Source organism: Balaenoptera ricei, chromosome 11, assembly GCF_028023285.1.
Source record: "Balaenoptera ricei isolate mBalRic1 chromosome 11, mBalRic1.hap2, whole genome shotgun sequence".
NCBI lineage: Eukaryota > Metazoa > Chordata > Mammalia > Artiodactyla > Balaenopteridae > Balaenoptera > Balaenoptera ricei.
The window spans coordinates 32,454,984-32,479,558 of record NC_082649.1 but is presented as its reverse complement, the minus strand read 5'-3'; the positions used below and the strand labels follow the sequence as shown (position 1 = coordinate 32,479,558).

General features: G+C 38.7%; 2 protein-coding genes across 7 annotated transcripts in view; one reads left to right on the top strand and one right to left on the bottom strand.

Moving 5' to 3' along the window:
- XPO5 (exportin 5) overlaps nt 1-1,166 on the bottom strand; it is a 54,546-nt gene extending 53,380 nt beyond the window's left edge. For all 4 annotated transcript variants that reach the window (XR_009505715.1, XR_009505714.1, XM_059938615.1 and 1 more), the window contains exon 1: nt 880-1,166. Coding sequence is in view for 2 of the 4 variants with exons in the window: in XM_059938615.1 (XP_059794598.1) it covers nt 880-984 (105 nt within the window). In the remaining 2 variants the exon portion in view is untranslated. The remainder of the gene's footprint in view (nt 1-879) is intronic.
- Nucleotides 1,167-1,276: 110 nt separating this feature from the next.
- POLH (DNA polymerase eta) overlaps nt 1,277-24,575 on the top strand; it is a 30,378-nt gene continuing 7,079 nt past the window's right edge. The window contains exons 1-9 of one of the 3 annotated variants that reach the window (XM_059938610.1): nt 1,277-1,570; nt 4,110-4,250; nt 4,491-4,625; nt 6,062-6,189; nt 19,266-19,435; nt 21,040-21,143; nt 22,304-22,423; nt 23,017-23,140; nt 23,684-23,749. In XM_059938610.1, coding sequence (XP_059794593.1) covers nt 4,114-4,250; nt 4,491-4,625; nt 6,062-6,189; nt 19,266-19,435; nt 21,040-21,143; nt 22,304-22,423; nt 23,017-23,140; nt 23,684-23,749 — 984 coding nt within the window. In that variant the 5' untranslated portion in view covers nt 1,277-1,570; nt 4,110-4,113. Of the gene's footprint in view, nt 1,571-4,109; nt 4,251-4,490; nt 4,626-6,061; nt 6,280-19,265; nt 19,436-21,039; nt 21,144-22,303; nt 22,424-23,016; nt 23,141-23,683; nt 23,750-24,575 lie in introns of those variants that run through there. The other 2 variants (XM_059938609.1, XM_059938611.1) reach the window with 2 other exon arrangements.

Below are 24,575 nucleotides of genomic sequence, written 5' to 3'. Positions count from 1 at the left end.
AAGTTACATCTCTTAAAATACGCACGGCACGAATATTTCTTCCTAGAGGTCATTTCTCACAGCCCACATACATTGTTTGATGGGGGAATAAACTCGAATTGTATTAGCATCCCCATTGGTTTTGTATTAGCATTCCCAAATTACACCACAAGAATCAGTCCCGGTAGCAGAGCATCCGACAGTCAAGAAAACTACTTTCAGGAAACCAAAAGACCCTTGTTAAAATGCAAAGTAAGTGGTAGAAGTTCATCTTTGCGCAAAACAGCCTAAGAATATCACACAATAAAAAACATGGGGGGGTGGGGTGAGAATTAGGCCAGAAATACCCAAGACACAGAAGTGGGTTATGGAGAGGTGTAAGGGTGTTAAGTAAAGGGGCACTAGAGGGGCTGGAGCTCGGTTAGGGCGGGTCAGGAGTGGGTCAGCAAGGAAACGTTTAGTGCAGCGGAGACTATAAAGATTGTGGCCGGTGTTGGGGACGGGTTGGACACGTGCGCCACGGGAAGGCGAGGGGATGCAGGGATGTGGGATTTGAGGGAATAAAGTGGGTGCAGCCGGCTGTGGAGGGGGTCGTGGTAAGGAGAAGAGTAAACAGAAGTGGCGAGGGGGGAGGAGAGGGCAGTGGGAAGTGGTGGTGCGATGAGACGGCCACAGAGAGCTAGGGACGAGAGCGTCCCGGGAGAAGGGCAGGCGCGGCGAGCACAGAAGACGGGGAGTGGTAAGAGGCGCGGAAAGCGGCGAGGGGAGGGCCCCCAGGGGTTGGGGACCGAGGTCCAGGGGCCGCGTGGGCGGGAGACGGCCAGGATCGTGGGCTGCGCCGGTACGGCTGGGGCTGGGGGAGGGTCTCGGAGCAGGCCCGGGGCGACAGACTCCAGCTACCTTGAGGGCTTCTAGCCGGTAGCGCTGGGTGGAGCTGGGGTCCATCATGATCGTCACCGCTTTCACCAGCTGCTCGCACAGCGCGTTCACTTGATCCATCGACATGACTAGTGCCACGCGCCGCAAGCGCGCACCACGGACGTCCCGGAAGCACTAGGCACGGACCGCTCCGTTGGCGGGACCACACGCTGGTACCCGGCCGCGGCGGGCTGAAGGAGGACGGTGGGGAGCGGGAGGAGGAGCGTTAGCCGCAGAAGACCCAGCCGGGAAAAAGCCAGCGCTGCGCACGCGCCCGACCGTCCAGTACGCATGCGCCCGCGGAAGTGGCGACTTCCTTTTGACGGTTGCTCCTTGGTGGGCGGAGCGAGAGACTTAGGGGCCGCGGTGCGCAGGCGCGTCAACGGCCCTCGGCGGCGCGCGCGCCGTATAATTGCCGGGAAGGCTGTGCGCAGATCTCGGTGGCTAAGGCTGGACCTGCCTGGCTGTGCCGGCTGCTGCCAGGGCGAGGATCGTCTGCGCGCCTAGGTCCTTTTCTCCTTCGTTGCCGGGAGTAAATCTCTCTCGAAACCGACTGATCCGTTCCCGGAAAGGGGACGGATATTCAAGACCACTTCATCGTCCTTCCAGTGGACACCGAGCCCAGCATCGGTGGCGTCCGCTGGTGGCGGTTTTGCCAAGTGTTGTCACATTGGTAAGAGAATTTAGAACCGTTCGGTATCTCTGTTTTTAGACTTTTCATGTTGCCTTGGCTATTGGTTGTATAATATAGCAGTGACTGGGGACAACTTTGGGCCAAAATCACATGAAATAGAAATACTTGCTCACAAAGAGAAAAGGCCCTGGTATTGCCTCTTAAGAGGATTTTTCTTGTGGAAAAAAAATGGTAGCTCTTAAACCTCCCTCTTCACCTGTACGTATTTTCCTGGGGTGTGTTATCACCTGATTGGCACCAAACTTGTTTTGTAAAAATTGGGGTAAATCGAGATCGTTAATGATGAATAATTGCAAATACCGAAGGTGTGTACAGTTTTGATCATTTGAAGTGCTATATATATCATATATATGAAATATATATATGTATATCATATATATATATAATATTTATATGACTTCAAAATAGTGTAATCCTTATTCCCAAAGGAGGGTTTTGGCAGAGAGTATGTTTCATTTTTCATCTTTAAAAAACCCTTGCTTTCTCCAGCAAAATACATAAACTGAAAACTAAAACAGTTAAAATCTGAATATCCGTTTTGGTTTTGTATATTTAGGAAATGTTTGCTGTACTTAAATCACTGCTCCCTGTTCATATTCCACTTCTAGTGTTTGTATCTAATATGGTACTTACCTGGGTGTGTGTGTGTGACAATGCATTTACTGTTTTTAATCTGGCGTTATCTGTTCCAGGACTGTACAAAAGCCACTTCAAGGTAAAGTGATTTCTGACATGTTATGGTTTTAACTTATAAATGTTTAAAGTTTACGTTCTGCCTGTTTTAGGTGAGTGGAATTTGTAAGGAATTAATGCCTTGAATACTCTGATTTTTTGAATTCATCATTTTCTTTCCCCTAATCTTCCAGCTTTGTAGTTGCATGACACTTTTTTCAAGGTGAATGTTAATTTTTGACACTTTTTAAAAAAAAAGAATACAGTTGAGTGCTTACTCAACTGTATAACCTGTGTTCTCTCATATTTAAATCATGAATTACTGTGTTTCCACAAATATCTTATTTACCTTAAGTCAGTGGTTTTCAATCTCTGCTTTTAAAAATCATGAGAGAGAGAGAGAGCTTATTAGAGAGAGCTTTTAAAAATCATGATGGCCAGGTCACACCCATACCAATTAAGTTACATGTCTGGTGGTAGAAGCCAGAAACCAATAGTATTAAAGGTTCCTAGGTGATTCTAATCTGTAGCAAAGTTTGCAGAAGCACGACTTTAGTTTACTGAATTATTCTTTTAGATTTCTAACAATGTTAAATGAAAACGTTAGTCCGTATTCACTGTGTATAAGGTTTGTTCTTTCAGTCTAGCATCCATACCTTTATATATGTCTGTCTACAAATAGTATGTAGTATTGTTTTCTTTTTGTCTTCAAAAATTTACATGAATGGGTAGAAAATCACCTTTAGAACATCACAAAGTAATTGTGACAGGCCAGATCCACTGATGGGTGCTTAGTGGTTGAAAGCTTGAGGAGAAATAGGGTATTTGCATAGTCTCAAAGTATCTCTCCTAAGAAAGGAAAAAATAGTAGCTTTACAGTGAGAAACCTAGCAAACACTATCTCAACTAAATGATATGCTTAACATCACCAGTATTAACACACAGCGACATCATGAACCTCCCAACATGATACACTGAGAAAAGCAGAACCCTTCCATAATATTCTTGCTAAAAATGCATAACCTCAGTCTAATCAAGAGAAAACGTCAGACAAACCGAAACTGAGAGACATTCTCAAAGCAACTGAGTAGTTCCCTTCAGAAGTGTCAAGGTCATGAAAAACATGAAGTGTCACAGATTGGAGAAGACTAAGGAGACGTGATGACTAAGACTGGATCCTAAGCTGGATTCTGGAACCAAAAATGAACATTAGTGGAATAACTGGTAAAATTCAAGTAAAGTTTGTAGTGTGAATATTATACTAATGTTCATTCTTTAGTTTTGATAATTGTGCTGTATAAAATGTTAGCATTAGGGGAAACTGGGTATAGGAGAACCCTACTATATTTGCAACTTTTCTGTAAGAGTAAAAGTATTTCAAAATAAAAAGTTTTTAAAATTCACATGAATGCTTTGATATTATATATCATTTTCTGCTTCTCTTTTCCCTGAACTTATATTTGAGATTTGTCTGTCAACTAGATTAACTGTTGACTTTATCCCTCCATTGACGTGCATTGTGGTTTTAATTTGCATTTCCCTATGACTAATGATGTTGAGCCATTTTCATGTGCCTGTTGACTATTTGTATATCTTCTTTTGTGAAGTGTTCAGTTCTTTGGGGGGATGGGTATTCTTTAAAGCTTTCAATATTTATTACCTTTCTAAAGTTGTATCAGTTTATTATTTTCCTGCCAGCAGTATATGAAAATGCCTGTTTCATTATTGTTCGTTTCCATGTTCCCATGCTTATGGTAATTCAACAATGGAAGAATGGAAATATAATTTTCTTTGGTACTTTTTATTCAGTATCCTTTCTAACTGTCCATAAAATATTGTCTTACAGAAAAATGGCTAATGGACAAGACCGGGTAGTTACTCTAGTGGACATGGACTGTTTTTTTGTTCAAGTGGAACAGCGGCAAAATCCTCATTTGAGGAATAAACCTTGTGCAGTTGTACAGTACAAATCATGGAAGGGTGGTGGGTATGTGTCATAGTTATTGTTGTAACTCTCAACTACTGTTTTAATCTATAAGAATACATGGCACTATGCTAGGTCCTGTTTTTGAGGGTTCTGAACTGCTGTGTTTGAGACTGAATAGTAGCATCAGTGACCAAAAAGTTTCTACTATTATGTTTATAACCTATTCATCATGTTAAGTTTTAATTATTTTTGCTTGTGATCATGTAATATTTTTCTGTTCCCCTTTTTTCCTGACCTTAGAATCGTTGCAGTAAGTTATGAAGCTCGTGCATTTGGGGTCACTAGAAACATGTGGGCAGATGATGCTAAGAAGTTATGTCCAGATCTTCTACTGGCACAAGTTCGTGAGACCCATGGAAAAGCTAACCTCACCAAGTAAGAAGAAAAGCTTGTTTAAGGGGAATGGAAGAGTTGGAAGCATTTCATGAGGCTAGGAACTCATGTTTCTAATTTGTTTTATGTAAATAACATCTGAAAAAGTTCCCTTTAGTCAGCTAAATTTTCAGTGTGGAATGAAAACAGATTTTAGTATTGCGTTTTAGGAACAGTTCAGAATCATTATTACCTATAATAATTGCTACCCTTAATACCCTTTCAGTTCCTTAATTATTTAAAAATTGGTTGTTATAATTAAAACTTAATTCCACTTCCCATGTTCTCAGGCCAAAAGTCTGAAGTGTTTGAAGTAATTAAATTGACTGTGAAACTAATAAGAGTTTTTCCAGAGAAGGCTGAGTCAAACTCACGTTCTAGTGCAATATCTAGAATTATTTGCCAGAATTGAACAGTCCCAAAGAAGCTTAATTTCTCTGTTTTTGAACTGAGCTATCTGCCCAGATTTTAGAAAGTTAGCCTTGGAATGGGAGGCATTAGTATAGGCATAGCCAAGTTAGAGGTAGATACAAGCCCCAGTCATTATAATAATCCTAATAGCTAGTGTATAGTGAGCATACGTCGTATGCCAGGCACTGTGTTAAATTCTTCATTGGCAGTGTCTCTTAAATCTCACATTGTTATAAGGAAGGTTCTAGTATTATCCACCCCCCCACCCCCCCACACACACAGATGAGGGACCGATTTAGAGAGGTTAAATAATTTAAGTTCACACAGTTAGGAACTGGAAGACTGAGGATTCAATTTTTTCAGATCTCCACGTTCTCACAGTACACTATACTGTGTGGGGTGGTGTGTGTAGGGATCATGCTTTGACTTGGGACTTGAGATATTCCTGAATTCACCTATCAATTAGAAGTCTAAAGGTGGAGTGTCATAGCCAACCTCACATTGGGATTATTGCCAGAAAAGAAGACAGATTTGACTGAAGATTAATACTGTAACCCTAAAGTAGAATTAATTCAGCTAATGGATATATGCTATGTTGTATTGAATAGAATTTTATGCTGGGAAAGACAATGTAACTTCCCAGAAATATAGTTGACTTCAGAGTGTGATTTTGAAAAGCCTCATGCCACCAACTTAAAACTGGATCATTTATTTTACTCTTAAAATCTTCATCAAATAATGAACAAAGGCAGTTTTAGAAAATTTAGGAATAAGTTTGTAGACCAGAGAGTTATTAATGAAGACTTGGTAATTTAAAATTATTATTTTAATAATTAACCTGAGATGCCAGGTTATAAAAATAAAAATATGATTTGCAGAAACATATGTATACTTAGTTTATCAAATATTCTTAAAAATACCTTGGAGTGATTTACTTAAGAGTCTGTGAAAGAACACCAACTACTGCAATAGAGCATCCTTGCCTTGCTCTGTATGTGTGTGAGTATACTGTGCTCTCATGCTCTTAGGTACCGGGAAGCCAGTGTGGAAGTGATGGAGGTAATGTCTCGTTTTGCTGCGATTGAACGTGCCAGCATTGATGAGGCTTATGTAGACCTGACCAGTGCTGTACAAGAGAGACTGCAAAAGCTCCAAGGTCAGCCTCTCTCAGCAGACTTGTTGCCAACCACCTACATTGAAGGGTTGCCCCAAAGCCTTACAACAGCAGAAGGGACTGTTCAGAAAGGTACTTCCATAGCATCATATTGCTTCTGCTTCCTGCCTTTGGAACCTGCTTTGCTTGGTCACACTGCTCCTTCTTGGATTGATTGAAAGGAAACTTAAACTACAACGTGAATGAATCACAAGGACTCACATGGAAGCATATACAAATTCTCTTATCTTTCCAGGTATATGGATGTTGAGAAGCTGTGAAATCTGTATTAACATCAAGTTTCTCTTTAGACATAACTAGGGCAGGTTAAAGTTATCAGTAGAAGGCTGACTGAGCACTTCCGTTATTTGTAGGTTAATTTATATTATTGTAACTTGGTTCATAAGAAGAGTGAGCTTTTTTAAGGGGACCTAAACAACAGGGAGTTGAATTACTCAAAATTTCTAATCAGTTCTCAGAATAATGTCATCGATGGGCTGTTCAAGGCCTCTCTCATTTTACTTTACTTATTTTACTTCTTTTCCCCTTCATAGTGATTCCCCCTTCTCCCTTCCTACCCCACAAACCCTCTGGCACTCACTGATGTATATCTTCTTAAATATGTGTATGTCTTTATAAATTGTACAGTGTTGCTTTGTACATGTGCTTTTAATTATTTTTATTTGTTATTATCATTTTTCATTTATTTTTTATTTATTGAAATATAGTTGATTTGCTATTACTTTCAGGGGTACAACATAGTGATTCAATATTTTTATAGATTATACTCCATTTAAAGTTATTATAAAATAATCACTGCATAATATATCCTTATTGCTTATTTATTTTATGCACAGTATTTTGTATCTCTAAAACCCCTACCCCTATCTTGCCCCTTCCTCTCCCCTCTCCTCACTGGTAACCACTAGTTTGTTCTCTATATCTGTGAGTCTGTTCCAGTTTTGTTGTATTAATTCATTTATTTTTTAGATTCCACATATAAGTGATAACACAGTATTTGTCTTTCTCTGTCTGACTTATATAACGTATGCTTTTAAAACTTGTGCTTTTTAAGCACGTGAAAAGGTGCTCAACATCACTAATTATTAGAGAAATGCAAATCAAAACTACAATGAGGGGCTTCCCTGGTGGCGCAGTGGTTGAGAATCTGCCTGCCAATGCAGGGGACACGGGTTCGAGCCCCGGTCTGGGAAGATCCCACATGCCGCGGAGCAGCTGGGCCCGTGAGCCACGATTACTGAGCCTGCGCGTCTGGAGCCTGTGCTCTGCAACAAGAGAGGCCACGATAGTGAGAGGCCCACGCACCGCGATGAAGAGTGGCCCCTGCTTGCCACAACTAGAGAAAGCCCTCGCACAGAAACGAAGACCCAACACAGCCATAAGTAAATAAATAAATAAATAAAAATTTAAAAAAAAAACAAAAAACTACAATGAGGTATCACCTCACACTGGTCAGAATGGCCATCTACAAACAACAAATGCTGGAGAGGGTGTGGAGAAAAGGGAACCCTCCTACACTGTTGGTGGGAATGTAAATTGGTACAGCCACTATGGAGAACAGTATGGAGGTTCCTTAAAATCTAAAAGTAGAACTACCATATCGGGGCTTCCCTGGTGGCGCAGTGGTTGAGAATCCGCCTGCCAGTGCAGGGGACACAGGTTCGATCCCTGGTCCGGGAAGATCCCACATACCCTGGAGCAACTAAGCCCGTGTGCCACAACTACTGAGCCTGTGCTCTGGAGCCCGCGAGCCACAATTACTGAGCCTGCGTGCTGCAACTACTGAAGCCCGTGCACCTAGAGCCCATGCTCCACAACAAGAGAAGCCACCACAGTAAGAAGCTGTGCACCACAACAAAGAGTAACCTCCGCTCGCTGCAACTAGAGAAAGCCCGTGTGCAGCAATGAAGACCCAACACAGCCAAAAATAAATAAATAAAATAAATAAAGTTAAAAAAAAAAAAAGAACTACCATATGACCCAGTAATCTCACTCCTGGGCATATACCCAGAGAAAACCATAATTCAAAAGTATACATGCACCCTAGTGTTCATTGCAGCACTATTTACAATAGCCAAGACATGGAGGCAACCTAAATGTCCATCAACAGGAATGGGTAAAGAAGATGTGGTACATATATACAATGGAATATAACTCAGCCATAAAAAAGAACAAAATAATGCCATTTGCAGCAACATGGATGGACCTAGAGATTGTCATACTGTGTGAAGTAAGTCAGACACAGAAAGACAAACATATGATATCGCTTATATGTGGAATATAAAAAAAAAAAAAAGGGTACAAATGAACTTACGTACAAAACAGAAGTAGCGTCACGGATGTAGAAAACAAACTCATGGTTACCAGGGGATAAGGTGGTGGCGGAGGGATAAATTGGGAGAGTGGGACTGACATATACACACTACTATATATGAAATAGATAACTAATAAGAACCTGCTGTATAGCACAGGGAATTCTACTCAATACTCTGTAATGACCTATATGGGAAAAGAATCTAAAAAAAAGAGAGTGGATATATGTATATGTGTGACTGATTCACTGTGCTGTACACCTGAAACTAACACAACATTGTAAACTAACTATACTCCAATAAAAATTAAAAAGAAAAGATGCAGTTGAGTATAAACTGCATCAATTTGCTGTGAAACAATGTTTAAAAAAATTTGTGCTTTTTAATTACATGATAGTACTGTTATTATAGGTCTCATTCTTTTTCTTAATTTTCTTTCATTGCTGATTTTATACATCTATTCATGTAGCTGTATTTATGTGTAATTGATTGCTTTTAATTGCAGCATAATCCGTGGTATGGATCTACCATGTTTACAGACCCTTCTCCTACTGATGAGCTCATTGGTTGCTTCTCACGTCCTTCTGTTTATATGATCAATGTCCTCATTAATCCTCTTTTGGACATATGCAAGGGTTTCTCTGGGAAGTATTTTAAGGAGTGGACTGCTAGATTATAGGGTATACACATACACTTAGTTTCACTAAATACTGCCAAATTGCTCCCCAGAATAGCTGTAACAATTTGCCCTACCTCTGACAGTACACAAGAATTCCTGTTTCCTCCATGGCCTCACCAGCAATTGGTATTATCTAATATTTTAAAGTACCTGCCAATGTGATGGCTATAAAGGGGTATTTTATGTTTTGGGGTTTGTTTTAATTTATACTTCTCTTTACTAATTGAGGTTGAGCTTCTCTTCATATACTTGTTAGCCAATTGAGTTTCTACTTTTGTGAATTGCTTATTTATGATCTTCACCCAATTTTCCATTGGATTTCTGCCTTTTTTTGTTTTTGGAAGAGCTCCTTGTGTATCCTAGTTGTTGGTCCCTTGTCTATTTTTGACTCTTCAAATATCTTTTCCCAAGTCTGTCATCCATTAACTTTGTTTATGCTGTACTTTGTTGAACAAATTCTTTTAGTCCTTCAGTTTTTCACCTTATGGTTTGTGCATTTTGAATCTCATTTTAGACATCCATTTCTACCAGATGCTCCTAAAGACATTTTTCTACATTTTCTTCTATTTGCCTTATAGCTTATTTTTAGGTATTTCAGCTATATGGAGTTTACCTTTATTTGATTTAAGGTAGGGAGCCACCTTAGTTATTATTCTTATAGTGAGTCAGTTTTCCCAACAATTATTTATTAATAATCCATTCTTTCTCAACTTATATATCAGTGGGTCTGTTTCTGTAGTGTCCCATTAGTGTCTGCTTCTGCTTCAGAAACACATTATTTTTATTAGTTTGTAGTATGTCATAATATTTGATAAGGACTCCCCTCTGCTTTTGTTTTTCAAAATTGTCTTGGCTATTTATGCACCTTTATTGTTCAATACATGTTTTAGAATACATTAGTTTAATTCTTCAAAAAATCCTGGGAGTTACATTAAATTTACATATTTAGAGAGGATAGTTATCTTAATGCTAAGTTATCCCATCCATAAACATTTCACCAATTTTTTAGGTCTTCATTTATGTCCCTTTTAGTGATTTTTGTTTATTTTTAAAAATTTATTTTATTGAAGTATAGTTGATTTACAATGTGTTAATTTCTGCTGTACAGCAAAGTGATTCAGTAAGACATATATATAATTCCTTTCATATTGTTTTCCTTTATAGTTTATCACAGTATATTAAATATAGTTCCCTGTGCTATACAGCAGGACCTTGTTGTTTATCCATTCTATATACTATAATAGTTCGTATCTAATAATCCCAAACTCCCAATCCATGCCTCACCCTGCCCTTGGCAACCACAGGTCTGTTCTCTATGTCTGTAAGTCTATTTCTGTTTTATAGATAAGTTCGTTTGTGTCATATTTTAGATTCCACATACCTTTTAGTGATTTAAAAAAAATTTTTTTTAAATAATTTTTTGGAACAAGTTGCTTTTATTTTTTATTTTTTTAATATTTATTTATTTATTTAGGCTGCGCCAGGTCTTAGTTGCAGCACGCAGGATATTTGTTGTGCCGTGTTTAGTTGCGGCATGCGGGATCCTTAGTTGCTGCATGAGGACTACTTAGTTGCGGCATGTGGACTACTTAGTTGCGGCATGCACTCATAGTTGCAGCATGCATGTGGAATGTAGTTCCCCGACAGGGATTGAACCCGGGCCCCCTGCATTGGGAGTGACGAGTCTTACCCACTGGACCACCAGAGAAGTCCCCCTTTTAGTGATTTTTTAAATTAAAATTTTTGATTTATATTTCTGCTGCTTCTGAAATCTAGAATCCAGTATGTTTTCCTTTTTCTTTCTCATCTGAACTTTTAATTGATGTAATATACATAAAGTATATAAATTGTACGTGTACACCTTGAGTGATTTCACAAAGTAAACCCACTTCTGTAAGCAGCACCCAGATCAAAAAACATCAGAATTCTAGAAGCCACCTTTGCCTACCCTCCCAGTCATTATCTATTCCTCTCCCCCCTCTCCTATATAACCACTGTCCTGATTTCTATTTAGCTTAATTTTGAACTTTATAAAATTGAAATTATGCAGTATATACTTGAGTCTGGCTTCATTCACTAAACATTGTGAGATTCATCCATTCTGTTGTATATAGTTGAGTCTCTGTAGTATTCCATTGTATGAATATACCACAATTTACCCATTCTACTGTTGATGGATATTTGGGTTTTTTCCTGTTTTGGACCACTAAGAATAGTGCTGCTATGAACATTTTTGTAAATGTCTTTTAGTGTATGCATTTCTGTTGAGCATATGACTAGAAGTGCTCAGTTATGGGGTTTGTCTGTACTCAGCTTTAGTTTGCCTGTACTCAGCGTTAGTAGATACTACCAAAAGGTTTCCAAAATGGTTATACTGATTTATAATTCCACTAGCGGTATATGAGAGTTCTAGTTGTTCCACATCTTTTTCAACACTTGCTTTTTTCTCTTTTGTTTTTTAGCCATTTTGATGAGTGTATAGTGATATCATATTATGGTTTTAGTCTGCACGTTCCTGGTGTTAATGAAATTGAGCACCTTTTTGTAAGTTGATGACCATTCTTCTTTCATGAAGTGCCTGTTTAAGTATTTGCCCATTTTTTTGGTTTAATTGTCTTATTCATCTATAGGACTTCTTTAGGTATTCTGGATATGAGTCATTATCAGATATATGTATTACAACATCTTCTGGTTTGTGGCTTGTTTTTCACTCTCTTTTTTTTTTTTTTTAAATTTTTTGGCCACGCTGTGCAGCATGTGGGATTCCAGTTCCCCAACCAGGGATTGAACCTGTGCCCCCTGCAGTGGAAGCGTGGAGCCCTAACCATTGGACCGCCAGGGAATTCCCTTGTTTTTTACTCTCTTAATGGTGGCTTTTGATGAATAGAGGCTCTTAATTTTAATTTGGTCCAGTTTGTCTTTTTTTTTTCTTTATGGATAGTATTTTTTTTTTTTTAAGAAGGGAGTCATTATTTTTTTTTTAAGTATTTATTTGTTTATTTATGGCTGTGTTGGGTCTTCGTTTCTGTGCGAGGGCTTTCTCTAGTTGTGGCAAGCGGGGGCCACTCTTCATCGCGGTGCGCGGGCCTCTCACTATTGTGGCCTCTCTTGTTGCGGAGCACAGGCTCCAGACGCGCAGGCTCAGTAATTGTGGCTCATGGGCCCAGCTGCTCCGTGGCACGTGGGATCCTCCCAGACCAGGGCTCGAACCCGTGTCCCCTGCATTGGCAGGCAGATTCTCAACCACTGCACCACCAGGGAAGCCCTGGATAGTATTTTTTAAGGTCTTCTTTACCTATTCAAGATCATGAAGAAACTCTCCTATATTATTTTAGAAGCTTTATTGTTTTGCCTTTTACATTTAGATTTACTATCCATTATGTGTGTGTCTGCAGGATGTGAGGTAGGGATCAAGATTCCTTTTTTTATTACATGAGTATCCAATTATAATATCCTTATTAAAGCTTTACTTTTTTCTAAAAAGGTCTTGTACATTATGTTAGTTCCTAGATGCTTTAATTTTTTTTAATTGCCATTACAGTTTTGTGTTTTTTTCTATTATATTCTCCACTTGGTTATTGATGTGTAGGAGAATGATAAGTGATTTTTTTTTGGTAAGCTTATCTTTATTTACTTTATCTGCCTGACAAAAACTTGAGATATAATCTGCATGAAAGTGCTTTAATAAAATGTACTTGATGGTTAAAAATATTTTCTTAGGCATTTCCCTGGCGGTTCAGTGGTTAAGACTACTTCAGGGGTCACGGGTTCGATCTCTGGTCGGGGAAGTTCTGCATGCTGTGTGGTGTGGCCAAAAAAAAAAAATTTCTTAGACTAGAATTAAATTAGGGCAATTAAAACTTGCTTTTATGATAATATTAGATTATGATAGTTCTAGATACCAGGTAGAAAAGAATCTGGGTCTTATTTTTTTTAATCAAAATATTATGAAAGTGGAATTCAGCTGGATCTCACAGAGCAAAGATTCTGCGTCTAGAGGCTTTTTAACACCTTTTCATACACATTTTCTAGTACTTATGATAATGGCTATATTCAAAACGATGTATCTATTCTCCCCTTCATTTGTAACATGTACTTTAGCTTTATTTTGTAACATTATTCTTATTTATTTTTTAAATTAATTTATTTTTTATTTATTTACTTTTGGCTACATTGGGTCGTCACTGCTGTGCATGGGTTTTGTCTAGTTGGGGTGAGCGGGGGCTACTCTTCATTGTGGTACGCAGGCTTCTCACTGCGGTGGCTTCTCTTGTTGCGGAGCACAGGCTCTAGGCACGTGGGCTGTAGAGCACAGGCTCAGTAGTTGTGGCACATGGGCTTAGTTGTTCCACGGCATGTGGAATCTTCCCAGACCAGGGATCAAACCCGTGTCCCCTGCACTGGCAGGCAGATTGTTGACCATTATGCCACCAGGGGAATCCCAACATTATTCTTATTCAGAAGAGCTCTTTTAGTAAAAATCTTTGAATGTTGGACGTTAGCCAAAAGGATACAAATCTATAGCAAGTTAACTTCTTGGGGGACTTGTAAGGGCAATATGTTATTACTTGTAGAAACAATACAGATTTGTTCAGAAAAAGCTCCAAGAGTGTTTAGCTTATTTCTAGTTACAGTGGTGAATTTTCCATGGGTTCCATGTTTTAAAGTAAGATGTAAGATATTAAAGTTTAGTTTTGCTGTCAACAGTTGTATGATGCCTTTTAATGTGTTGTATTGAAGGGTAGAGGTGGAACTACCCAGGGAAGCTTATGGGAAGGACCGTTGAGGAATTATTTTATTCTCTGATCCTGATAGCAGAGTTTATCAAGGTGGAGGCTGCAGATCTTTTAGTTCTTTAGGGAGAATACAATGGACAATGTAATGTGCCACTTAAAGGAGGCAAAGTTATGGTACATTTGCCTTTATTGATTTATTATTATTATTCTGGGATCAGAGTAAGGAAGGGTTTTTTGGTTTTGTTTTTTGTGTTGTGTTTTTGTTTTTGTTGTTGTTGGGTTTTGGGGGGTGGTTGTTTTTAAAGGCAAATCTATTGATTATTTTTGACTGCATTGGGTCTTTGTTTCTGTGCACGGGTGTCCTCTAGTTGTGGCAAGTAGGGGCTACTCTTCATTGCGGTGCGTGGGCTTCTCAATGCGGTGGTTCCTTTTGTGGAGCACGGGCTCTAGGCGCATGGGCTTCAGTAGTTGCAGCACGCGGGCTCAGTAGTTGCGGCATGCGGGCCCTAGAACCTGCGGGCTTCAGCAGTTGTGGCGCATGGGCTCAGTGGTTGCAGTGCACGGGCTCTAGAGTGCGTGGGCTTCAGCAGTTGTGGGTCGCAGGCTTCGTTGCTCCGTGGCATGTGGGATCTTCCCAGACCAGGGCTCGAACATGTGTCCCCTGCATTGGCAGGCAGATTCTTAACCATTGTACCACCAGGGAAGTCCTATTATTGTTTTTTTTCTTTCTTTCTTTTTTTTTTTGTGGGGGGGCTTAGCTTTGTGTACTACATTTTACTGTGTAGCTAATTTTTTTAAATAAACATTTGGAATTGGTTTTATAATTCTTTATTATTTCCTTCCTTCTGCTGACTTTAGGTTTTGTTTGTTCTTTTTCTAATTCTCATAGGTAGTAGGTTAGATTGTTTATTTGAGATTTTTCTGGGTTTTTCTTTGTTTTTTTTTTTTTTTGGCTGCGCCGCACAGTATGTGGAATCTTAGTTCCCAACCAGGGATTGAATCCACGCCCCCTGCAGTGGAAGCGCAGAATCTTAACCACTGGACCGCCAGGGAAGTCCCCGAGATTTTTCTTGTTTTTTTGAGGAAGGCCTATATCTCTATGAACTTCCCTCTTAGGACTGCTTTTGCTGTATTCCATAGATTTTGTGTGGTTGTGTTTGGTTTTATAGTACTTTAAATTATTTGCTGTTTAAGGGTTTTTTTGAAGGCTATATGCCCTTCTGAAAATCTGTTGAAAGCTGTGGACCCTTGCTTGCCTCAGAAAAATACATGTCTACATGTAAGACAGTTTTGCATGTAGTTTTCAGGAGATTCACAGACCCACTGAAACGTACATACCTCAGAATAAGAACTATTATTACACGTTACATTGGTTTTGGAGGGCAACTCATTGTTGAAGAGCTCTCTGCTGAAGATGATGGTACATACCTTTGTTGGTGGTCAAATACTACTTCAAATGGACATGCTCCTCTTCTATACCTATCTTTCTTACATTTTTATATAAAATGCCAGTGTTTTAAAGAAATCTTATTTCTGTATGAGGAAATAAAAGGTATTCATATATGAAGGAAGAAGCTGCTTTATTGTGTCTAGTTTAAATATTAAGCTTCGAGATGCAGTGATATCATCTTATTATTTAGAGTGCTCAGAACAGTACAATGTCTAGGAAATGATTTATGATGATATTATACTCCTGAGTCTTCATATGATGTGTGTAATAAAAAAAAAAAGAAAACACCTGATAACAGAAATTAGCTGATCTAAGTGCATATACCCTCCCAGAAATTGTTTTTCGTGGATGTGACATATTTCAAAGCTAGGAAAATGAGTCGAGGTATTTGTGATGTTTTTATACTGAAGTTCCCATTCAACTTTACCATCGTGCCTCTTAATGGCTCCTACTCAGCCATGCTGCATTTGCAACTTTGTTTTTTCTGTTTCTGAAATAGTTATGTGTGTGGAAAGCTTAAGTAGTAAGGTTAATTAAAAATAATACTCAAAAATTGCCAGAGTGAAAACTTACCCTTCGGGACCATTTTGTAACTGGTTTGTGTTAGCTAAAGAACTCATTTGTTCTCCGTTTGCTTCCTCTTAATTCATTTATTTCTAAGCAAGTATTGAACATGTGAATGCATATAATAAGAAACAGTTGTGTAGTGGTATAAAAAAATATAAATCAACTGTCAGGGATTTCCCTGGAGGTCCAGTGGTTAAGACTCCATACTTCCACTGCAGGGGGCATGAATTTGATCCCTGGTCAGGGAACTAAGATCCCCGCGTACCACCCGGAGCAGCCAAAAAAAAAGATGACAATGATAATAATAATAAAAATAAAAATAAAATAAAAAATTTAAAAAAATAAATCAATCAACTGCCAAAATTGAGAGCTGTAAGAGTTGGCTAGACTCCTTGCAGGCTTTGACGAAGTAAGCTGCCACATTGTAAGAGGGCCTTTGGAGAAGTCCCCATGGCTATGCTCTGAGAGCTGCCCTCTGCTGACAGCCAGCAAGAAAATGGGGACCTCAATCCTACAGCCACAAGATGATAAACTTTTTTATTTTAATTTATTTTAATTAATTTATTGTTGGCTGCGTTGGGTCTTCATTGCTGCACGTGGGCTTTCTCTAGATGCAGCGAGTGGGGTCTACTCTTTGTTGCTGTGCGCAGGCTTCTCATTGTGGTGGCTTCTCTTGCTGTGCAGCACGGGCTCTAGGCGTGCGGGCTCAGTAGTTGTGGCTCATGGACTCAGTAGTTGTGGCTCGCGGGCTCAGTAGTTGTGGCTCGCTGGCTCTAGAGCGCAGGCTCAGTAGTTGTAGCGCACGGACTTAGTTGCTCTGTGGCATGTGGGATCTTCCCGGACCAGGGATCAAACCCATGTCCCCTGCATTGGCAGGCGGATTCTTAACCACTTTGCCACCAGGGAAGTCCCCAAGATGATAAATTCTGCCAACAACCAAAGGGAGCTTGGAAGGCACTAATCAGCTCATAGCACAGAGGAAGGTACACCCGTTATCAGTATAGGGACTTCTCTTTTGTAGTTATGGTCCCTAGAGTTGTGGGCCATAGCTAAAGGTTTATCAGTTTAATCCCGAAGTTTTGGCACAAATTACCAGTGCTCACTCTTACAACAGTTCTAGTCAAATGCAGGTGACATGCCCATGTTTATAGAAAATCCTAGGGAATCTACTCTCCCCCCCTCAAAAAAGAAACTAGAATAAGTGAGATTAGCAAGGTTGCAGGGGACGAAGTCAATATGCAAAAATTGATTGTATTTCTATATATTAAAATTTTAAATGGGAAGTTGAAATTTAAAAAGCAATAGCATTAAAACCATAAAATTATTAGAGATATATTTAACAATATATGCGGAAAAACTGGTTCAGTGAAAACTACAAAACATCACTGACAAATTAAAGATGAAATCAATGAAGAGACCATGCTCATGGATTGAAAGATTAAATAATATTAGAGTTCATATCTCCCCAAATTGACCTACAGATTCATTGCATTCCCTCCAAAATCCCAGCAGGATTTTATAGAAATTGATAAACTGATTCTAAAATTTGTTTGGAAATGCAAAGGATGTGGAATAGCCAAACAATTTGAAAAAGAACTAAGTTGGAAGACTTAACACTACCTGATTTTTAAGAGTTAACTATAAATTTATGGGGACTTCCCTGGTGGTCCAGTGGTTAAGATTTTGCACTTCCACTGCTGGGGGCACGGGTTTGATCCCTGGTCGGGCAACTAAGATCCCACATGCCGCACGGTGCAGCCAAAAACAAACAAAAAACATAAGCAAAGAAGTTTGAGGTGGCCTAGGCAAGAATGAAGAAAAGCTGAATAAAATATGGTGGGTTGCAATGGATATGTGAAATATTTTGAAGTGGGCTTTGGTAACTAAATAACTATAATAAAGGGGAATAAAAGAAAAGAAGCCAGGGGACTTACCTGGTGGTGCAGTGGTTAAGAATCCTCCTGCCAACGAAGGGGACATGGGAAGATCCCACATGCCAAGGAGCAACTACTGAAGCCCGCGTGCCTAGAGCCCGCGCTCTGCAACAAGAGAAGCCACCACAATGAGAAGCCCGTGCACCGTAACAAAGAGTAGCACCCGCTTGCTGTAACTAGAGAAAGACCGTGTGCAGCAACGAAGACCCAAGGCAGCCAAAAATAAAAATAAATTAATAAATTAATTAAAAAAAAAAAAGAAGAAGAAGCCAATATTAGATTTTAAACCTTTAAGAGAAATAGGGAGTTGTTTGGGAAAGAGAACCTTTGGGGAGGAAGATATAATAAAGGTTGACTTTAGTAGTATTTTGTTTGATAGTGTAATGAAAAATTCAAGGAGACTTTTTCTGTAGGGAGGTAGAAATAAGGGATTAAAGTTAAGAGTTTGGGGATAGAGATTAAGATTTGCATGTACTTAGCATAAGCAAATTGAAACATAAGCCAGTACCAGTTCACCGAGAGAAAAAGCATATATACAGAGAAGAGGAGAACATTGCTCCGTATCTGCAGTTAGGGTGTTAGAGGAGGGAGACAGACCAGCAAAGGAGAGAAACAGCAGTCCTCAATAGCTGGAAAATACTTCCTTCTATGTGCTCGTCTTCCTCCTCTTCTCCATATATGTGACCCTTCACTCTACCTCTCCAAGATATTTTGAATTTTCTTGCCTTGTTCATACCTCATTACAGCCTCTTTAAAACAGCATGTGTATATTTCCTAACTTCCTTGTTATATAATACTTTTTAAATGTTTTTCAAAACTGTGACTAGTTCTAAATTGGATAGTAAGTTATTTTCAAAGCCCTAAGGTACAAAGCTACTTCTAATTTAAATAGTTTGTCAAGAGAATAAATCTTCTACTGCCTCTGATTGGACTTAAGCTATTCAGTCTCTAAAAATACATAAATGCTAACTTAAGTTTATACTGAAGCGTGCGATAATTCTGAATATTTTCTAATTGAGTAACTTAATAGAATTCTTGATGATGTGCAAGGGAAGTTGGAAGAAGAAAGTTGAAAAACTGGAGAGAGAAAACAGATGTACTTTTAAATCATTGCTCATGAAAGACAATACAAAATATTTGTTGCTTATTAGAGCTTATAAGGTTCAGCCTGTGCTGGGAGATAAGGCTGCTAGAATTGGTATGAAGGAGAAATTGATCTCTGTTGTGATACTGAATAGTCTTCTAAAACGGCTGCCATTTTTGGTGAAAACCTACATATCTAAAGTACCTGAAATCTAAGCATTTCTGCATTAGATAACACAAATAAAACCCTGATTTTAAAAAAAAAGAAGTCTAACTGTTACCTCTCAACTTTTTCAGAGGAAATGCGAAAACAAGGCTTATTGCAATGGCTTGATTCTCTTCAGACTGATAACACCACCTCTCCAGACCTACAGCTCACTGTGGGAGCAGTGATCGTGGAGGAAATGAGAGCAGCCATAGAGAGGCAGACTGGTCTTCAGTGCTCAGCCGGGATTTCTCACAATAAGGTGAAGGCTAATAGTAGATTTCAAAGAGAAACACAGATATCTGTAGTTAAACACAGCAGGGATAGAAACAAACAAAAAAAGTAAAACAAAAACAAAACAAAAAACAAACAGCCAGGATAGATATGAGTGGGGCATTTAAATCATTATACATATACTTTGAAATGGGTTTCTACTTAAACTTCACGGTGAAGACCAAATAAAAACCTAAGTAATTCTTTAACATGGGAATTGACATTGCACATGTACTTTCCTAAGAAGCAGGCTGAAAATTTTGCTGGAAATGGTTATTTACATAGTTGTATCCACAGTATTTCCTTAATGACTGAACTATCCGAAGAAAGGAGGAGGCAGGACTTCCCTGGTGGTCCAGTGGTTGGGACTCGGCGCTTTCGCTGCCGGGGGCCCTGGGTTCAATCCCTGGTCAGGGGACTAAGATCCTGCAAGCAAACAAAGAAAGGAGGAGGCTAGTAGGAACCTATTTATTTTCTTTTCAGTTGCTGAATTTTCTAGTATTATCTCACTTCTTATGTGGAGTTCTGGGTGTTCTATGCTTTTGTTCTGTGCTTTCTGATTAAACTGCAGTGTGGCCCTGGGATCTTCATCCCCTTTGGTGTAGACTCAGTAGTTGGGCAGTGGCTGATTATTCCTAGTTACTACCTTCTCTCCCTCACTCAAGAAGAGGAAAGTTCCGCACTGCTCAGCTTGTGGGATCTCAGTTCCCCAGCCAGGGATTAAACCCCAGCCCATGGCAGTGAGAGCACCGAGTCCTAACCACTGGACCGCCAGCGAATTCCCAAGAAGAGGAAAGTTGCCAAACTACCCAGTAGAATTTTGGGTTTTTTTTTTTTCTGGTTAGGTGGAGGGAGGGGAAACAAAAGTCTCAATGTAGTAATTTAAACTAGACTAAATGTGGCCTAGTAGAAGTTTCAGAGAATCTCTCCAATGAATTTGAAGAGTGATTTTATATTTTTCCTACCAATTATAAGTTGTTAAATGATACCACTGAAGTACCTTATTCTTTGAAAAGACTTCTCAAGGGTTTTTTTCATTTTGAAGTCTTATTTAGTATAAGAAGATGTTTGCTATTGGACAATGATTTCAAGCCCAGTCTTTATCACAGATACTAAATGATGGTAATCTGTATTAATCCGGGACTCTAAATGGACTAACCATTAATCAAGAAATGTATATAAATGGAGTAGGGTAAAATGAGTTTGTTTTAGCATTTTCATATGGACATACTAAGAAATGCATCTTAAGTCTCTTCTGTAGCTTCTCTACTTTTTCACCCTCTTGAAGTAGGAAAACCTTAAGGAATAGACACGGGTGGAATAAACGACTAAAGAAAGACTGAGAATGGAAGATGTGGAAAGAACAATGAGGATAATGATAGTGGGTCATGTTTTCCACTGTGGATGTTGTGGGACACCAAGCTTTGGAGATGTCTTGAGTTTCTGGTTTTGTTTTTGTTTTTAACATGGAAACCATTAGTTACAGCCCTTAAGCTGTGCCTTGTGTATGCATGTATATGTGTGTGTTAATATTCACCAACTCTGTGTGTGGGTGTTGACAGTAATGGGGTTTTTATACTTTCCATGCTCCAGGTTCTGGCAAAGCTGGCCTGTGGACTAAACAAGCCCAACCGGCAGACCCTGGTCTCACATGGGTCAGTCCCACAGCTCTTCAGCCAAGTGCCTATTAGCAAAATGTAAGTATTCAGGGAGCACCTTAGATTTCACTTCTATATATGTGAAGGCCCTCTCTGGTTGTAGTTTATTCTGTTCCATAAGGGTTGGAGCCAGGGAAAATAGGTACCATGGGGACAGGAGGGAGATGACACAGAAAATTTTACAAACATTCTGAGATATTTTTCTTAATGAACTTTCAATTTCGGATTATCTGTGGAAGATACTTAATCCTGAATTTTAAAAAATGAACTGTTTTTTAGCCATATGTTTAACTTCCTTCTAGGTTTTTTACTCAAGCCTGTTACTAAATAACAAATAGGAATTTTACTTCTTTTCTTTGTTCTAGTAGCGTATCAAGCTGTTCAGGGCTACTGAATTGCTCCCAAATAAAATTAATAACTAGGTTGTGCATACCAATAGTGTGTCCTTGACAAGGGCTTACAATATTGCTGAAGGGACAAGATATAACTGTTCAAAGCAATAGTGAAAGTGCTATCATCAAGACTATATGTGAGTAACTGCTAAATGAATTGTACAGGTAGTTACCAAAGTTTATAAAAGTCATCTGAGAAGAACTTATGAAAAAGGCATGGGATTTTGTTATGAGATTGGCACAATTCGGAGAGTCAGGTGAGAATAGAAGAGAAATACCAATCTGGAGACTGTTTTGAGCACCAAGAGGGAGAAAATATAAGATATTTCCAGTGAACTGGGACCATATTGAGGAAGATAAGTGATGGAAAAAGGACTGAACAGAGAGGTTGAGGACAGATTATTAGACATCTCAAAGGCCAAGCTGAAGAGTTTTTTTTTTTTACTATATTCTTAAATATAAAAGGTTTTAGCTATGGAAGGGGTTTGTTTTGGAGGTGGAATTTTAATCCCTAAATGGGACAGTAGATCCTGTACAATTGAAAGCTTTATATACAGTTGACTTGATAACTAATTAATGACTTTACCCTTGTGTTTATGCTATGGTTAATCTTCTTCCCAGGCCCTAACTTCCAGAGTACTGAATTCTTATGCTAGAAAATCAGTAGTTTACAGGACCAATGTGTGCTCTCATTTTCCCTGAACTTTCTGGAGAGCTTCTTACCCAGGCAAAATGTTTTGTATCTACGCTAACTAGATATTTATGATGTGACCTATAAATCTTTTGTCTTTTTTTGGTTGTTGTTAGCCGTAATCTTGGAGGAAAGCTAGGGGCTTCTGTCATTGACATCCTGGGGGTAGAATACATGGGAGAACTGACCCAGTTCACTGAATCCCAGCTCCAGAGTCATTTTGGGGAGAAGAATGGGTAAGTGATTCCTAATACTTTTCAATCATAACCTTTATGGATATGCTAAATTCAAATGCAGACAAGAGAATCAGGTAAAATCTAGACCTATCTTTAGGTTAATATTTGCTCCTCGAGGTAATTGCATTGGTCCTTTTGCTTTAAAATATTAAATCATTATAACCTATTAGTCTAGTTTTTTTCACGTGCCTAAATAGGTTGGTAGATAGGAACTGTTACTTTGAAGCTCTGATATATGCATGTACAACATTTATGTGTGCTAAGATGCTGTTGTTCTCTTAAAAATCCTTGTATTTATGCTTAGTAAGTACCAAAAATACTTGGGGATATGAAATCTGTGGCTTAGTTGGCACTTTTCCAAAAATACAAATGATGACTTGGCTTTAGAAAGCATAATGTGTTCTCCTTGGCAATTTATCATTACTGGAAATCATTGGGAAGGGCAAGGATTCTGTTACGGGTGAGGTGTACTTAATTTTGAACAAATTTTTCCTTTTTCATGAAAGGGATAAAAGGTAGTATAATATAGGTATTTTGTTTTAACAAGAATAATCATTTTCTTTCACCTTAAACTTTTTTGCTGGTTTTATTAGATCTTGGCTATATGCCATGTGCCGGGGGATTGAACATGAACCAGTTAGACCCAGGCAAATACCCAAAACCATTGGCTGCGGCAAGAACTTCCCAGGAAAAACAGCTCTGGCTGCTCCGGAACAGGTAGGCAGACATTCTTGACAGAACATTGCCTCTTTTAAGAGAGTTGGTGGGTAGGTTTTGGTAGCTGTGGAAAGTTAGATGGGACCTTTATGCTGTAAAATATGAAGGAAATAGAAGGTTTTTTGTGTGCAGAAAATTGATTAGTTTAACTTGGGATTATTTTTTTTTATTATTATTTTTTCCCTTTCTTCCATCTAAAAAGAAATAGAATGGAGCTGATTGAAGTTTGAAATGGAATTACTCATTTTTTGGTAGGTGAAATCTTTGGAGGCCAGGATATTGTGCCTCAAGTTTGTGTCTTTTTTTCTCAGAGCTGGAACATGTCTGAAATTCACCTGATGGCATGCCAGCAGGAAAAGAAAATGAAAGATCTTGAGCTAGGGCAGGTCAGAGTACTGAAGATTCCTATGATCCTGGGATCGTTACAGGGGAGACTTTGTTGCACACTTCCATTTTGGGGAGAACTGAACAAAACCACCATTTAGTTCTATAATAAACCTAGAGTCTTTAAATGAAAGATTAAAGTCTCAATACTTTTTTTAGGTACAATGGTGGCTTTTGCAATTAGCCCAGGAACTAGAGGAGAGACTAATCAAGGACCGAAATGATGTAAGATTTTCTTTCTTTATTCCTGGGGTGAGCTTTGGGATTTAAATACAAGTTGCTCCTTACCTTATGGAGTAGAAACAAAGATACAAAAAGATACCAGCTGGAAAATTTTAAGAAATCTTTTATCTTTTCCCATAAAACTGCCATAAAACTCAGTATGATTTTCAAAAGCCTGGATCTGTGAACGTAAGACCTGACTCCTCCTGTCTCCCTCATTACCATTTGCTTTTACTTTTTTGTATATTATCTAAATGTTACTGCAACGCTGAATATAAAGTGGATCTTCATCAGAGTACAGAACCATTAAGCAGGACATTTAGGGATTGGACTGTAAATTATTCGGCTTTAACATAGTCCACGTGACAAAGAAGTACTCAGTTTTAGAGACAGAGTCATAGGTCAAAGATGAAACATCTGATGATCAGTTTATCTTCTCTCTTTTAAAAAAAAAGCTCTATTGATACATATATATATATATTTACACACCATAAAATTCACCCATTTATAGTATACAGTTCAGTAGTTTTAGTGTATTTCAGAGTTGTTCAACTATTCCATAATCAATTTAAGAACATTTCATAACCCAAAAAAGAAATCCTATACCCACTAATAGTTACTCCCCCAGCCCTACGCAACCACTAGTCTGCTTTCTGTCTCTATAGACTTAATTATTCTGGACATTTCGTATCTATGGAATAATATAATATGTGGCCTTTTGTGACTGGCTTGAAATCTTTCAATTAACATAATATTTTCAAGGTTCACCCAAATTGTAGCATCTATCAGTACTTTATTCCTTTTTATCACAACATTCTATTGAATGGAT